At 35.4% G+C, this 18,581-nt stretch overlaps 1 protein-coding gene across 1 annotated transcript in view; it reads right to left on the bottom strand.

The window, feature by feature from the left end:
- Positions 1–18,581, bottom strand: part of LOC127964445 (receptor activity-modifying protein 1-like) — a 35,944-nt gene that overhangs the window by 11,416 nt on the left and 5,947 nt on the right. The window contains exon 2 of the mRNA XM_052564658.1: positions 3,613–3,748. Coding sequence (XP_052420618.1) covers positions 3,613–3,748 — 136 coding nt within the window. The remainder of the gene's footprint in view (positions 1–3,612; positions 3,749–18,581) is intronic.

Raw genomic sequence — 18,581 nt, 5'->3', positions numbered from 1 at the left:
CTTTTGTTTTTACTTCGTGGTCCGTCTTAATCTCTTTGTTAGGAGACGCTTTAGTGCTGCGAATAAAGGAATACAAAGAGAGAGAATGTTCTCACTGGTGTTAAGTGAATGTCGCGTGGAGCTCGTGGTCTGCGCTTTGCAGGTGCACGTGCAGGTCGCGGTTTCTGTTTGCGTCATCACAACATTTCGTCCGTGTTGTTTCGGTGATAAAAGTCTATCGGCCGAAAACCGAAAAGGCCATTTTCGGCCGAAAATTTTCGGTGGCCGAAATTTCGGTGCATCCCTAATACAAACCTAATAAACATAACAGATAAACATAGTTATTTCAAAGAAAAAACATCAAATTCAAACAAAATTTTAAATGCAACGCAGAGAATTCTGGGAACGTAAGTTTACGGTTTTTCCCTGTAAAGTTTACAGGAAATTACAGTTAACCAGTAAACAGGTTTGTACTGTAGCATTTTCACAGTTTTTTACCGTTAAAATCACAGTCATTTTTTACAGTGTACACATCTTTTATGTGAAATATCTTACTCAGGACAGTACTAAATAAAAAAAAAAAAAGCATCGATTTTGTATGATCTTTTATTTTGTTAAAATTATTAACATTTTCACTGATTCTGAAAGGGGCTCCCAAACTTCCACATGCCACTGTAATCACAGCTCTGCTATTTTAATTTATAGATATTTTACAAGCATTTTTTACCTCCAGGCTGTACTTTAAGAGGAGCTTAAAGAACAAACCAGCATTCACATGAATGACCCCTTGGAGGGCAAAAGGGTTAGTCTGTAGATTTCTGGTTCCCTCCGAAGCAGTTTAATGCTCCATTGCCCGGGTGAGACAATTTGCTGAAGTGCAAGGGTGCTGACCTCCTCCGATCATTTGTATACATCCTTAATTACCTGCAGTCGACTGCCCTCAGTCCTCAATAAGTCTTACCTCACCACTTCTGAAGCTCTCTGGAGGCCACATGCTGTTCTACGGTGTTGCTCAGATCTCGTCTCAGACCTGTGGATGTCTCTAGACAGTGCTTTGTGCATAATTGAGCAATGGAGCTGGATGACCTCATGGAAGGAGCCGAGGGGCCATACATTCTTTAATGAGTGCTGTTTCACAGGTGTGTGGGGCACTTGAACCTGCTTTCAGATCTGAGAACACCATGCGATCCCTAGACCTATGAAATCGCAACCTTTGAGCAAAACCACTCTCCTCGAAGGCTGACAAATTGAGCCTGGAGTCTAACTTGAAAATATTGAAATATTAAAGATATAAAAATATATTAAACATTAAACAAATATTGCATTGAAGTAATATTATCCACTTTCTGTCATAAGAGATTTATGGCATGCATTTTTCTATTGATTTAAAGCAGGTTGGAATCAATCATTATTGATGTACTCTATATATTAAATAAAGCCAGCCAACTCACATTTGTGCTTGTTATTGAGGTTTAATGGCATCCTGATCCTTTAGAAATGAAGGCAGAAAAACATTGTTAGCCAGGATGTTAAGGCTTTGATTTTGTTTAGTGGGCTGAAGCACTTCTGATGTAAAAAAGCATGAAATAAAATACCAGAGATCAAGGTCATCACTGTTTATTACTGTACAAACCATTATACACAGTGAGCACAATCTATGACTCAGTGTCTAAAGGGAATCAGCTTTTAATATAGTTGACATACTCAGTCAAACAGAAGATATGAATAATCACTTTCTGTCATAAATGACAGCTCAGTTTAACAACACCCGCAGGAATAAATCGTCCTCCTGAACTCAATCCTTTTTGTTTGCAACCTTAGGGCAACATTCAGAGATTTTGATCTGTCTGACAACAAACGCACCAGCAATGTTTGTTAAAGAGCACGGAGAACATTTTGCTCATTCCAGCTGAGTAAAGCAAAAATCTGGCTTACAGTGAAGCATTTATAATGGAAATGAATGTATAGTTAAAATATTCAATAGATAAACAATTGTGTTAACACTATTTTTGTGTGAAAAATGGTTTATAATATTTTCTGTGTGAAGCTACATCTAATTTTACAACTATGCTGCCATGACAATGAACGTTTTAAACACTAAAATAATACACACATTTTACAAAAAATAATGTAAGTGCTTTAAAAAAAAATTAATAAGCTTCAGATGTCTTGTGCTTTTAAATCCTTCAGTAATTGCCCCCCATTCTCTTCCATTTAAGTGCCTCACTTTAATATTAAGAAGGAAAAAAAGTTATTAAAATATAATTTTTATTTTATTCCAAACCTGTAGGACTTTCTCCTGTGGAGCACAAAATAGATTTGGAAAAATGTTTGTTATCAAAAAGATTTGATTACCATTGACCTCCATTGTATGAATAATAATAATAAAAAAAATTCAAAATATCTTTTATGAACCATAGAAAAAATAAAGTAAATGGAACAACATGAGGGTTGGTAAAGGATGGAAATGTTCTCAATTTTGGGTGAACTATCATTTTAAGCACTGAAAAACTCAGTCAGCATTCTGCACCTTGGCATGAGCTACAACAGAAACGAGTTGAGCCACATGGGAAAAAAGTGTCTGGAGTGTTGATGACAGGGACTGGCAGACCTTGCTGGCCCTGATCCGACAGCTTAGACATCCAGTGTCACTTTTCTCGACTGTATCTTTCTCAAATGTTGCACTGGAGCACAACGGCTTCAGTCTAACTTCAGAGTGCCAGAGTTTTAGGGTCATTTGTCAAGGGCACAGAAGTAAAGACAAGACAGTTCTTCTTGTTAACCTGGAAATGTGAAAGTTCTTCCATATCATGTGTTTCCTGGGGCACCATGAATAACCTCTTCCATTATATCACAGAGACAGCTGGGCATATTGAGGCATTCCCAGGAACGGTGTACGCCTGGAGCTGTGCCACATGGCACACTAAATCCCTCTGAAGTATGTGATAATATGGGAACCCCTGTCATCTCTCTTACTGAGAAAACTCTGCTCTTCACTGACCTTGTCATGAAGTGTTCAAATAAACACGCAGTCATGTCAGCTGCAAGGTAGGATTGCACTGAACAAAAGTTGTTGAATGAGTGCTGAACCAACGTGTGTGTGATGTGAAATGGTTAGGGGAAGTTGGGGGTCAGTAATTTTTGTGTGTTTGAAAGAGGTTTTTATATGTTTAAAAGAGTGAAAACTGTAATATTGTGAAATATTTAAAATAATTGTTTTCTATTTTAATGCATTTTAAAATGCAATTCAATCATGTGATGACAAAGCTGAAATTTCAGCAGCTATTACTCCGGTCTTCAGTATCACATAATCCTTATGAAATTATTCTGATATGCTAATAAGTGTTCAAGACACATTACTTATTATCACAATTAAAAATAATTGTGCTGCTTAATATTTTTGTGGAAACAATGTAACATTTTAAGAATTTTTTGATAAATAGAAAGTTATAAAATATAGACATGTTCTGCACTCTAGGATCGCTGTCACTGTATTCGATTTCCTCTCCCACCAAACAGGAAAGAAAATGACATTAAACCTACTTTGACAATAATTAATATCCATGGAGCATGTGCCAGCTAAGAATTACCAATGATATAATAAAGTCTTGAAGTGGCATGTTGATCACTCACTCAACTGTGTCCTCCCAGCTGCACCACTGGCGCTGATCGAGAACCTCCATGTCCAGCTTGAACTTGGCCAGGCAGAACTCCTCAATGACACTGCCATAGTGACCACTGCATGCTGTTGTCAGCACAGACAGATTCACTGCAAGAGAAAAAAGAATTATATATATTATACATAACAATTGAGAACGGTTTTCCATAGACACCAAGAGTCTGCGGTGTGTCATTGTAGAGCTCTTACACTCTTTTGTCATGTCTATTTGTAGGTTTTTCTAAAAAAATAATAATAAAAAAAATATAATAATAATATACCCTGGAGCACAAATCACTGTAAAATCACTCTTAAATCACTAGGGTATATTTTTAGCAATTGCCAAAAAGCATATTTTTATATATATATATATATATATATATATATATATATATATATATATATATATATATATATATATATATATATATATATATATATATATATATTTTTTTTTTTTTGCACCCTAATATTCCAGATTTTCAAATAGTTGTATCTTGGCCAAATCTTTTGAAAAATTGACAATTAAGATTGGTTTTATGGTCCAGGGTCACACACACACACACACATTTATTTTATATACAGTATAATATATATATATATATATATATATATATATATATATATATATATATATATATATATATATATATATATATATATATATATATATATACAGTGGGGATCGAAAGTTTGTGCACCCCTTGCAGAATCTGTGAAAATGAGAGTAATTTTCAAAAAATAAGAGAGATCATACTAAATGCATGTTATTTTTTATTTAGTACTGTCCTGAGTAAGATATTGTACATAAAAGATATTAACATTTAGTCCACAAGACAAAAAAATAGCTGAAATTATTCAAATAACCCCACTCTGGTTCTTAATACTGTGTTCTGTTACCTGATGATCCTTGGCTGTTTTTCTGTTTTGTGATGGTTGTTCATGAGTCCCTTGTTTGTTCTGAACAGTTAAACTGAGCAGCGTTCTTCTGAAAAATCTTTAAGGTCCTGCAGATTATTCAGTTTTCCAGCATCTTTGCATATTTGAACCCTTTCCAGCAGTGACTTTATGATTTTGAGATACATCTTTTCAGACTGAGGACATTTGAGGGAATCAAACACAACCATTTAAAAAGATTCAAACATTCACTGATGCTCCAGAAGGAAACAAGATGCATTAAGAGCTGGGGGGTGAAAACTTTTGGAATTTGAAGATCAAGGTAAATTGTACTTAATTTGTGTACCGGGAAACATACAAGTATCTTGTGTTGCTTACGAAGGGCAGAACTAAATGGAAAACAATTATATTTCAACAAAATAAGAAAAATTTGGCCATCTTCATCGTGTTCAAAAGTTTTCACCCCCCAGCTCTAGTGGGGTTATTTTAATAATTTCAGCATTTTTTTTGTCTTGTGGACTAAATGTTAATATCTTTTATGTACAATATCTTACTCAGGACAGTACTAAATAAAAAATAACATGCATTTAGTATGATCTCTCTTATTTTTTGAAAATTACTCATATTTTCCCAGATTCTGCAAGGGGTGCCCAAACTTTCGATCCCCACTGTATATATATATGAATTATATATGCTAATAGAAACAATGCAAAACAAAAACTATAATGTTTATGATGTGCTAAAAGTGTTGAGAATGGGGAACATGCACTTGCCATATTTATGCGTCTCGATAATAATGCTGTTTACAAATCACCTTCCTCTAAATTTTCTCATCAATCATACAGTAGTTCATAACGGTTAACTGAATGTTCTGGGTTTAATATAGACTATGTGGACTGCTGCTGCTATCACAGAAATTAATTTAGATTCACCCTGCAGTTTGTAAAAGACATAAATCAAACTTAACTTGATTGAATCCTGGACATTTCTATAAAATTGAACATCACCTCCAGATAACCAGCAATCCTGCTGTAATTAATACATTAATTTAATTTAAAACTCTCCAGCAAAGTCAGTTACAGATTTAACATTACAGATGAATAGAATGGAATGGGGAAAAAAAACTTGAGAGGAGAAACAATGATGAGTCATTTCATTAAATCTGATATAATGGTATTAATGTGCAGTTCTCGAAAAAAAACTGCCTTTTAAAACAGAGCAGCCATTGTCTGGCTGTCATTTTCTTTCATATCTGCTGCTTGCTCTACCTCCTATTGTTTTATTCTCCTACAGAGATCTACAGGAGCAGTGTAGCTCTCGCCCTCAGTGCCGTAAAGAAAGCGGCTGATCAGTATGAGAGACGGACTCACGGTCAGAGCCAGAGATGGTGCTCCCCTCGACCCATTGTTAGTCAACAGCAGCTCTACCACATCAATTAGATGATTAAAAATAAAGAGAGAAAGAAACATGTTTGTGTGAGGTCCCAAAAATGAAGAATTTCAATCCAACTTCCTATGATAATCCTGAAGGATGCCAATGTGAATACACTGGATATACTGAATCCCTACAGGGCTTTTTGGCTTTTTATAGAATAGTGTAAAGGATAGATTAGGGTTTTATTTAAAATAAAAGCTTCCCAGTAGGATGGATTCCAAAGAGAATCCTTACACGTAATTTTTTTTTATTATTAGTTTTAATTTATTTGGTCTTAGATCACCCAAGTTGCAACTGAAATAAAATGTATTAGTGCCAAAAAAATAAATAATAATAATAATAATAATAATAATAATAATAATAATAATAATAATAATAAATAATTGCAGGAATGAAATCTTTATGGGAAATGGCTCAGGACCTTATAAAACACTCTGGGTTTAATCCAAAAAGGAAAAGAGTTGAAATGCAAATGAATGCAACATTACAACCTCAAACCATATTTGCAAATAAAAATAAACTTGGCAGCGGGGAGATGAAATGATGATCAAACTACAAAATGCATAAGAGAGCATACATAAATTCCTCAAAAACACCAGATACTGCAAAGTTTTAGATAGATATGGGAATATGTTCCTGCTTCATTTTATATACACAAATAACTCTTGATATCAAGTAAATCCTCCAATGATTGGAGCTATCAGAGACTGAAATGGAATATAGCAGATTATAAAGATTTCTCCAACACAACAATCAGATATTACTCAAAAGAAAAATTTATATGCATCATATTGCTTCAAAACCTGACTTCAACTGCTGCAGGCTCAGAAACCTCTTATCCAGCATTGTTAATGAGAATAGTGTTGTAAACTGCTAAGAATGTTAACTTGTGGACATTTACCAGTCTGATGACAAAGTGAACTTAAAGGTACATTAACTTCTGAGCATCTTATGTTAATAATAATGATAATAATATTTTGTGATGACGGCAACAGTAGTAATTTTAGTAATTGTGGACTGCAGGAAGAGACCGCAGCACCAGCCCTTTACTCCTCTTATGATCAGCGTGACCCCCGTGGAGAGGGTGAGCAGCTTCAAGTACCTTGGTGTAAACATCTCCGAGGACCTGACTTGGACTACACACATTCAAACACAGGTTGATACAGCCAGGCAAAGACTTTACCATCTGCGACAGCTGAGGGAATTCAGGGTCTCACCAGCAATCCTGAAAACTTTCTATTCAGGGGCAATAGAAAGTGTATTGACTCAGTGTATCTCAGTGTGGTACGGGAACAGCTCCAGTCAAGACTGCAAAGCCCTGCAGAGTTGTGCGCTTAGCTGAGCGCATCTCCGGGTCTGCTCTCCCCTCTCTGCAGGACATCTGCCTCAAACGCTGCAAAAGCAGAGCTGTTAAAATCACCAAGGACTCTATCCATCCCAGTAACCATCTTTTCACTTTGCTGCCATCTGGTAAGCGCTTCCGTAGCCTGATGGCAAAAACCGAGAGACTCAGGAGGAGTTTCTTCCCACAGGCCATCAGGCTCTTAAACTCAAAACCAGCCTCTTAACATCTTCATGTCTCCACTTAATATTCATTTATCAGTAAGATATTCATCATTCTATACCTCACACTGACATACTGACAGTGTCAACCTGTTTGCACATTGCCTCTTGTAGATTCCTGTGTATCTTAATATTTACGACTACAGATTACTTTCATGCACATTATTTTGCGTTCTATATTTAATTCTACAGTATATACATCTTTTTTATATTTTATTTTATTCTTATATTTTTATTGTTTACTTTTATTTCATTCTTTCATAGCTATATTTATGTATATTTTCATCTATGTTGTATACTTTAATAATTGCACTGTCCATGGAGCAGACCTGACTCACATTTCACTGCTGGTTATATATGCTCTATATAATTGTGAATGTGATAAAGAAAAATCTTGAATCTTGAATCTGATAAAAATAAAAGTAGTAATACTAATGCTAAAAGGTGATGATAATATTTTGTGTGGATGGAAATAACAATATCAATAATAATTATAATAATAATAATAATAACAACATTTATATCAGTAGCAACAATAATAACAGCAATAATAGTAATAACAATAGTAATACTAAATATGGTGATGATGATAATATTTTGCGATGATGGCAAAAGTAATATCAATAATAATAACAGTTATAATAATAATAATAATAATAATAATAATAATAATAATAATAATAATAAAATGATAATAGAAATAGTAGTAATGAAATAATGACACATAACTAACAAATACCACACCTCTCCTAGGTTCTATGTCAGGTTTTTTTTTTTTTTTTGTCCTCCTCATTCATAGTACAGTTACTATTTGTATGTATGCCTTAGCTGAGGTGGTGCATTAAAAGAAGGGTGTGGTGCATTAAAATTAGCATTCGGTGTATTAAAACCATGTGTGGTATATGTTAGGTATAGATTTGATTTGATTATATTTATATAGGAGAGGAAGAATTGTATAAACTTGTTAAATCATCTAAACTTACAACATGTATGTTAGACCCTATACCATCTAAGCTCTTAAAAGAGGTGCTTCCAGAAGTCATAGGTCCTCTTCTGACTATTATAAATTCCTCATTGTCATTAGGATATGTCCCCAAAACCTTCAAACTGGCTGTTATTAAGCCTCTCATAAAAAAGCCACAACTTGACCCCAGAGAACTAGTTAATTATAGACCAATCTCGAATCTCCCTTTTCTGTCCAAGATACTAGAAAAGGTGGTATCCTCACAATTATATTCCTTCTTAGAGAAAAATGGTATATGTGAGGATTTCCAGTCAGGATTTAGACCGTATCATAGTACTGAAACTGCTCTCCTTAGAGTTACAAATGATCTGCTCTTATCATCTGATCGTGGGTGTATCTCTCTATTAGTTTTATTGGATCTTAGTGCTGCGTTTGACACAATTGACCACAACATTCTTTTGCATAGACTTGAACACTTTGTTGGCATCAGTGGAAGTGCATTAGCATGGTTTAAATCGTACTTATATGACCGCCATCAGTTCGTAGCAGTGAATGAAGATGTATCATATCGATCACAAGTGCAGTATGGAGTACCTCAAGGCTCAGTTCTAGGGCCGCTACTCTTCACGCTTTATATGTTACCCTTGGGAGATATCATCAGGAAACATGGTGTTAGCTTTCACTGTTATGCTGATGATACGCAGCTCTATATTTCCTCGCAGCCCAGTGAAACACACCAATTTGAAAAATTAATGGAATGCATAGTCGATATAAAAAATTGGATGACGAGTAATTTCTTACTGCTAAATTCAGAAAAAACAGAGGTGTTAATCATAGGGCCTAAAAACTCTACTTGTAATAACCTAGAACACTGTCTAAGACTTGATGGTTGCTCGGTCAATTCTTCGTCATCAGTTAGGAACCTAGGTGTGCTACTTGATCGCAATCTTTCCTTAGAAAGCCACGTTTCTAGCATTTGTAAAACTGCATTTTTCCATCTCAAAAATATATCTAAATTACGGCCTATGCTCTCAATGTCAAATGCAGAAATGTTAATCCATGCATTTATGACTTCAAGGTTAGACTACTGTAATGCTTTATTGGGTGGTTGTTCTGCACGCTTGGTAAACAAACTACAGCTAGTCCAAAATGCAGCAGCAAGAGTTCTTACTAGAACCAGGAAGTATGACCATATTAGCCCGGTCCTGTCCACACTGCACTGGCTCCCTATCAAACATCGTATAGATTTTAAAATATTGCTTATTACTTATAAAGCCCTGAATGGTTTAGCACCTCAGTATTTGAATGAGCTCCTTTTACATTATACTCCTCTATGTCCGCTACGTTCTCAAAACTCAGGCAATTTGATAATACCTAGAATATCAAAATCAACTGCGGGCGGCAGATCCTTTTCCTATTTGGCGCCTAAACTCTGAATAACCTACCTAACATTGTTCGGGAGGCAGACACACTCTTGGAGTTTAAATCTAGATTAAAGACCCATCTCTTTAACCTGGCATACACATAACATACTAATATGCTTTTAATATCCAAATCCGTTAAAGGATTTTTAGGCTGCATTAATTAGGTAAACTGGAACCGGAACACTTCACATAACACCGTACTTTCTACATCATTAGAAGAATGGCATCTACGCTAATATTGTCTGTTTCTCTCTTGTTCCGAGGTCACCGTGGCCACGAGATCCAGTCTGTGTCCAGATCAGAGGGTCACTGCAGTCACCCGGATCCAGTACGTATCCAGACCAGATGGTGGATCAGCACCTAGAAAGGACCTCTACTGCCCTGAAAGACAGCAGAGACCAGGACAACTAGAGCCCCAGATACAGATCCCCTGTAAAGACCTTGTCTCAGAGGAGCACCAGGACAAGACCACAAGAAACAGATGATTCTTCTGCACAATCTGACTTTGCTGCAGCCTGGAATTGAACTACTGGTTTCGTCTGGTCAGAGGAGAACTGGCCCCCCAACTGAGCCTGGTTTCTCCCAAGGTTTTTTTCTCCATTCTGTCACCGATGGAGTTTCGGTTCCTTGCCGCTGTCGCCTCTGGCTTGCTTAGTTGGGGTCACTTCATCTACAGCGATATCATTGACTTGATTGCAAATTAAAACAGACACTATTTCAACTGAACAGAGATGACATAACTGAATTCAATGATGAACTGCCTTTAACTATCATTTTGCATTATTGAGACACTGTTTTCCAAATGAATGTTGTTCAGTGCTTTGGCGCAATGTATTTTGTTTAAAGCACTATATAAATAAAGGTGATATTTATATATTTTTATTATTATTAAAGATATTCATTATACCGTTACTGTCCTTATATCAAACAAAATATCATTCCATCAACATCATTCTATTACTGCTTAATGTTTCTATTATATTGATAATGTTAATAATATCAATAATGTCAATAATAATATTAATAATAAAAATAATACCAAACTTCTGAGCATCTTAACTAGCTGGATCTCCCAATATTAATCTTGATTTTGAATCACATACATCACTTATTTCAGAAAAGTCAGACTATCATTATTACAATTCAGATTACATAATGTAATGTATTTATAATGTCATAGCCAGTTTTAACTTGCATCAGCCACTTGGCAGGTGTTAATTCTGCATGCTAACTTCAACATTTCTAAAACAAAGCACTGAGTAAAATTTCAATCATACGATATTCCTCTCTCTGTTTTTGCTTGTATGCCAGTGTTTTCTCTTCCGCATGCCAAGAGATTCATGTTTTTTCACATTGGTGCTGCAGTCAGTAACATTTGGAAGAGAGAAAATTTTCATTTATGCGATAAGATTTTGAATACAAGCCACTAAGTCTCAGAGTATTGGACAGAAAGCGTTCCTCACATTTTCCCCGGGCTAGAACACAATCATAACTTCAGTAATATAAACTGGTTTTATCTTGGGAAGAAAAAAAAAGAAACAAATCCATTCACTGTTACAATTCCTTATCTTGAATTAAATCACTTTTCATTCCCACGATGCAAATGTAAAACAAAACAAAAAAGTGAAAAACATTTAAAATGTCTTTATAAAAACAAAAAAAGTGAATGAAAGTGAATAGTTATGTAGTAAGGCACAGAAAACTGGATGTGCAAAGCAGTAAACCAAGCGAGTCTATGAAAAGACAACATCAAGCATGTCATATATGACCTTTGATGCAATATTCTCAATATGACAGGAACCTTTCAATGGCTAACCTTTCCTAACACTTAATTAGTCTCTGTATGTGTAAAAAGCATTTGTGCGTGAGTGTGTGTGGGCAAGTGAGAAAGTATGGAGCTAACCACTTCACATCTGCATTAAGCCGGCAATCTGGATGATATCCAGGATCTCTTGCAGTCAGTTAGTCAGTAATATGTCCCTCCATTAACTGTGGTGTGCAAATGCAAATGCAACAAAAATAAAAATAAAAAGAGAATAGAAAGAGAGAATTGAAATGTTACAGTATAAACTTATCATGGTGCTACACGTGTGATTTCACATTATAGCAGGCGCAAGCTTTTATATTGTCCTGAAGATGGATGAAAGAAAAATTGAATAATACAGTGGAAAACTGTTCCAGTTTTGCCTCCCAATACAGGCAAAAATGGCATGTTTGCTTATGCAAAGTGAATTTTTAACCAAGACTGGACTTGCAGGAAAGGGAACAGGGCGCAGTACTGTGTACATGCTTGCTTCCTGAGGAGCTGAACCTGTTATAACAGATATTAGGAAAGACAGCTTGCCATTCATTATAAATGGAGGCAAGAGAACAAATCACTGCAACACTGTGCATTTTGTATGTGTAGGAGAGCTAAATACTATTTAGACACTTCAGTCACACTTAGAAATGCATGAAAGTCATAGCATTAGATAACAAAAAGAAGCACCGGTAGAAAAGAAATGATGCTAAAAGCACAAAACAAACTTTTCCCAGACATTTTTACAATTATTTTTAGTGTGTAGGAGGACACTGGGCCACACAGATCATGGCATCCATCTGTTCTGGCCGCTGTTAAGTGGTAAACTCACAAACAAGTGTTTTCAGAACCACTTCAATTTGTTACAAACCACTTACAGTATTTGTACACACAGAACAGAAATTCAATGTGCAATTGCACTGAATATGACCTTATTATTGAACTTGAATATTTAATTAGGTAGTTTGATTAAAATGGATTTTTATCTTTTTTATCAATACCTCTCAGTATTTAAGAAAATAAATAAAGTTAATGTTACACTCGATTCTATCTGCCATCTTTTTTTTTAATTGAACTTGTTGCAGTGCATTCTGGGATTACCTTATCCTTAAAGCATATGTGACGCTGCCTTAGAATTTGCCGAAAGCATGATACCTTAGAAGACAGCATCATGTTGCTTTTTGTGCCCTGATGCTCTTAATGTCGTGTATGGTTGCAGAAAAACATAAAGCAGGCCTTAAAGTCAAGGTTATAATAAACTATTACAATAAAAATACAGTAACCTCTAGCTAATATATTACAGAAAGTTGACTTTATGCTGATACATGACCTTATTTTTCTCTCTTCAAGCACTGAGATTCTTTTAATCTCAAACTCTTGCATAATGTACAGAATGTTCATTCTAAGATGCCTTTTGAAAGGGAGGAGAACTAAACGAGAGCTTTTTGAGTTTACCTCCTTGATCATTTCTGTAACTTTGACTCGTTTGACTGGCATATTCATTATCATCTTTTTAGTGGAAAGAATTTATGCAGCCTTATGATGTGCTGCTGTGGACTGCTAAAGGGATAGTTGAGCCAAAAATGAAAATTCTGTCATCACTGTCCCTAATGTTGTTTAATTAAAATACAGGTGAAATAAAGTTATTAGATGAAAACTTAAGTTGGTTGTGAAGGTAATATTAAAATTAAAAACTGAAAATTAAAGCGAATTAAAAATAATAATAAAAGTTTATATTATATTATATATTATTATATTATATTATATTATAAATAGTACTAAAATAGCACGGCACGAGTCATATGTACTTCATGTTAAATAGGTTTTAATTAAAAGATTGTTTTATTTTAGGTATCAGTAACATGCTTTTCCTTGAACAAAATTTCCTTGAAGATACATTATATAGTGTACATGTATGTGCCACTTTCATGTTCATTGTATGGTGCTTTTATGATTGACTCTCGAAATGTGTGAATATGTAACTGGCAATCATGTGAAACTATGACTCGCGTTAAGACAATTCCACAAAATGATCCTAATGCAACACTCTGTATGGGATAAAATTACTCATTTATATCTCTAAGACAGGGCAAGTGCAGTACTGTAAATGCACATTTATAAAAACTGAAGGGTGAGTCAAACTTCTTTCATGGTAATCGACATCATGCCACAAACGTTGTCAATAAAGTTGAAGTTTTCCTGAAGCCATAAGATTCATTTAAACAGCCAGTAAGATGAAAAATCTAAGCTTCCTATCACGGTTTATAAGTCCTGTACAATAGGTTTAAATCCATCCAAGGTTAAAAAACATTGTCATTTTGTCAAAATATCATTTTAAAATTACCTCAATTCTCAGAGATCCCCAAACGGTTCGCGCGAAACTGTTCAAAAGATTCAGTTTCCTTAAACCCCATCTTTCGGTAGCATACTGTGTTCTGATTGGTCAACTAACATAGTCAGGTTTGATTGGTTGTTCCGCACACAGCTTCACGGTAAACAATGCGTTAGCATCTTTTTGGGGTGAATTATGTCTTATTCCTCTCATCGCGAAGCAAACAGTAAAATAAAAAACTTGAGCAGTCTCGCTGCTTTTTCTTCTGTGTGGGTGTATTCAAGCCGCACGCTTCAGTTTGAATCTGAATAGCGCGTTCGGATCTTCATTCTTTGGCAGTGAAAATAAAACAAACTTGCCTTTACAATTAAAAACACACTGTCTCCTCGACATGATGCTATCACACCAACCAGAGCGTCTGTGTGGGGGGGTGGAGCAGGTCAGAGTTTTGTTTCTCTCAAGACGGTAGGCGGAGATTATTATGCAAAGTGCTCCTAGTGACGTACATAGAGATGGGCAAAAGATTTGAAATCTATAACGACTCGTTTCAGCGATTCAGAGTCGACTCCTTACTTTAGAAGCCAATAACTTTATAAATCATGTACTTTTTGGTTTAATAACTTTGCACATTGTTTACACTGATGGACAGCTACATCATACACTGTAATACAGGTAATTTTTGATTTCCCATCTGTGTGGCTCTTTAAACATATTGTTGTGGGAAGTCATGGCCTAATGGTTAGAGGGTTGGACTCCCAATCGAAGGGTTGTGAGTTCTAGTCTCGGGCCGGACGGAATTGTAGGTGGGGGGAGTGCATGTACAGTTCTCTCTCCACCTTCAATACCACGACTTAGGTGCCCTTGAGCAAGGCATCGAACCCCCAACTGCTCCCTGGGCGCCGCAGCATAAATGGCTGCCCACTGCTCCGGGTGTGTGCTCACTGTGTGTGTGTGTGTGTGTGTGTGTTTGTGTGTGTGTTCACTGCTCTGTGTGTGTGCGTGCATTTCGGATGGGTTAAATGCAGAGCACACCATACTTCACCATACTTGGCTGAATTTCACTTCACTTGTGTTAAACTGATCAGAGCTTCAAGCACTTGAGATGGCGTTGGACAAATTATGATGACAGATGCATTATACTGAAATTTATTATTTTCTTAAATTATTTCCTTCAGGGTGCTATTTGTGCGACCGTCAAGCTGTCATGTTCTCTTATAGTTTAACGGACACATAATTGGCCAAATGAATGCCTGCCACTGTCTCATGTTAGAAAATGGACGCAGACAGACGCTGAGATTGACAGATAATGCAGGGATGTACAGTAACTCTAGAGCCAGACACGTTTACACATTGAACAGCAAAATAAATAAATAAAACATAAATAAGGGGTTTTGACTTGGACTTGGGTTGTTTCCAGGATTTTGTTCATTTTGTTTCAGACTGAATGTGGAAAAAAAATCACTGTAGTAGTATCATTTTTAGGCTTTACTATTTTGATTTCTATTTTAAAGGGATAGTTCATCCAAAAATGAAAATTCTGTCAGTAATTACTTACTCATGTTATTCTGAACCTGTAAGAGCTTTGTTCATCTTCAGAACACAAATACTGATATTTTTAATGAATTTAAAAAGCTTTCTGAATCTCTGTGGATAGTAAAGCTATTGTCACATTCAAGGACATTGTTAAAATAGTCCAAATGTATGAGAATACTTTTTGTGTGCAAAGAAAACAAAAATAACTTTACTCAACAAATTTGAAAGAGTTGAATGTTGTTTGCCTTGAATGTGGTAATTGCATTGCTGTTTATACAGGGTCAGAAAGCTCTCGAATTTCATCAAAAATATCTTAATGTGTTTTACGAAGATGAAAGAAGGACTTGTGGGTCTGGAACAGCACGAGGGTGAGTAATCAATGACAGAATTTTAATTTTTGCATGAACTCTCCCTTTAAGAACATTTATTACACCTTTAATAAATTATATTACTTCTTTTTTTTGGCATTCTGTGTGATGTATTCTATGACTCTCCTCGTCTGCTCGTATGATCTTTTTTTTCCCCCAGTGTATGCAAAATTGAAGTGTACAGAGATGCTGCTATCCCAGCATGGACAAAAACAACCAGCGGCTATGTGAGGAAAACACGATAACATTTGCATTAGTGCCAGAAGAGAAGCATTAGCCTGCAATATGCTGCAGGGAAAACATGGTGACAGTCATATAAAGCACTTCCAGTCAAGATGCAACCCATACAAAACATTCTGTAGTGTTGCGAGTGAACTACGCTGGCCGCCTGATCAAGTACTGTCTGCCATTTCTGAAAGCAAGCAATGTGCCAGTACAAATTGCTACTTGCTTTGCTCGCCCTCTCATTGTGTAACGTGGTTTCTAACTATTGATAAAGCAAAATGCCTCCATTTACTCTTCTTATCACACACGCACACACATGCACAACATCCATCATGGCATTCCAAAATAATCTACATGGCACAGACCCTTTGTAATGAAGCAATTACTGGGGCCATGAATGTCAGTGTATCTGGCTGTACAGGTGATGGATCACTCAAGGCCATTACACCAACGGCTGGAGCCCATTAAAGAGGGTCATTTGCTGCGGGTCACTGTGACTCTGACGCTGTAATCTGTTGTAGGCAGCAATTGAAATGCACTTTATATCAAGCGCAAACATTCAGCTGTGGAAGAAAATAAGACAATGTGTGCGTTTGCATCAGAATATAAATAAATTAAAATGTGTGCTAAAATTAAAACACAATTAAGCCTTTGGAAACTTATAACAAAACTTAATTATCTTGAGCTGTAACATCCATAAATTTAGCCTATGCATGTGCTAAACTTTAAAATGTGTTGTACCAGAAAACCTTGAAGGAAATATCATCAATAAAATGGTTGAGAAAAGCAATTGAGGAAAAACCCTTAATTTACTATTTAAAGCAATGGTCACATGAAAACCAAAGATCAGTGATCTACTACTGGCAGGCTCCAGGCTCCAGGCATGGGCAGGGGTGAGGTCTTGCCCACCCTAACAGAATCAGATAAAGATTGCATTTTTTTTCTTTTTCTGTGATTATAACCAATCTGAAGCTGAATTTATTTTGAGAAGTTTAAGATATAGCTGGAGACTGCCCCAATAATAAATTAACACCAGAAAATTGCTGTATTTTTCACTTGCCGTCATAATGAATAATCAGCTAATGCAGGGAGGAGTTCCAACCCATCCAGGAGCACTGCAGAGAGCTGATGATTCCCTGCTGACATTACACGACTGCTTCAACATCAAATATTAACTGTATTTTTCAGTGCTACACCTGTTCCTTAAAGCATTAAACAAAGCGTCAATTTTACTTTGGAGTGAGACAAATGCTAAATGCATCTCAAGGGCCAGGGCTGGCACACAATTTGCCTGTTTTTTATTTATACGATCAGCGGCCAAGAGCTAGGATTCAATGCCCATGCTACCATGTTTAAAAAAAAAAAAAAAAAAAAAGATTAGAATGAGATTTTTATTCAAGCCTGCTTTTTCTTCTAACAAAAGGTTCCAGGTTCAAACTTGAATGTGTGTCCTTTGTCAAAATACCAGGTCAAGTCTCTTTGTCAAAATACCAAAGTCTGCAATCAAACGTCAGAGATATTGATGTGAACTTATCTAATCAAATCAACCTAAAACCAAACATTCTTTATTTGGTATTTTATAAAAACGTGTATATATATATATATATATATATATATATATATATATATATATATATATATATATATATATATATATATATAAACTGTTTAGATAATCCAATGAAGTTTTGCTATTACATTTTAAGTTTAACTGTGCTTTTTTTTTTTATGTCCAATAACGTATTCTGAATGCTGGCCAAAAAGGTCACGAATCGCACTTTTCCTCAAAATATGATTGCTGATGAATGTCATCCAACATGATGGTCAAACATGATGCAAAAGGGTCATCTAAGTATATAAAGAGCATAAAAAGCAACTTTTCTTTCAGGTTCAGTTTGTGCTGTCAGACGATTAAACATGATTAATTGCATACAAAATATGTTTTTGTTTAGATAATATATCTGTGTGTGTGTACGGTGTATATTTATTATGTATAAATAAATGCACTAATGCATTTATATATTTAAGAAAATGTCATATTTGTATATTAAATGTATTTATGTATAATCTAAATTATATAAATATATACACATGCAAATATTTTCAAAACACATACTGTATGAGTATATTTACAGGTGCTGGTCATATAATTAGAATATCATCAAAAGGTTTATTCCACTAATTCCATTCAAAAAGTGAAACTTGTGTATTATATTCATTCATTACACACAGACTGATATATTTCAAATGTTTATTTATTTTAATTTTGATAATTATAACGAACAACTGAGGAAAATCCCAAATTCAGTATCCCATAAAATTTGAATATTACTTAAGACCAATACCAAGAATGGATTTTTAGAAATCTTGGCCAACCGAAAAGTATGAACAGGAAAAGTATGAGCA

The sequence above is a fragment of the Carassius gibelio genome, chromosome B9 (genome assembly GCF_023724105.1).
Source record: "Carassius gibelio isolate Cgi1373 ecotype wild population from Czech Republic chromosome B9, carGib1.2-hapl.c, whole genome shotgun sequence".
Taxonomy (NCBI): Eukaryota; Metazoa; Chordata; class Actinopteri; order Cypriniformes; family Cyprinidae; genus Carassius; species Carassius gibelio.
Note: the sequence above shows the minus strand (reverse complement) of the source record. Positions and strands in the feature narration are given on the sequence as shown.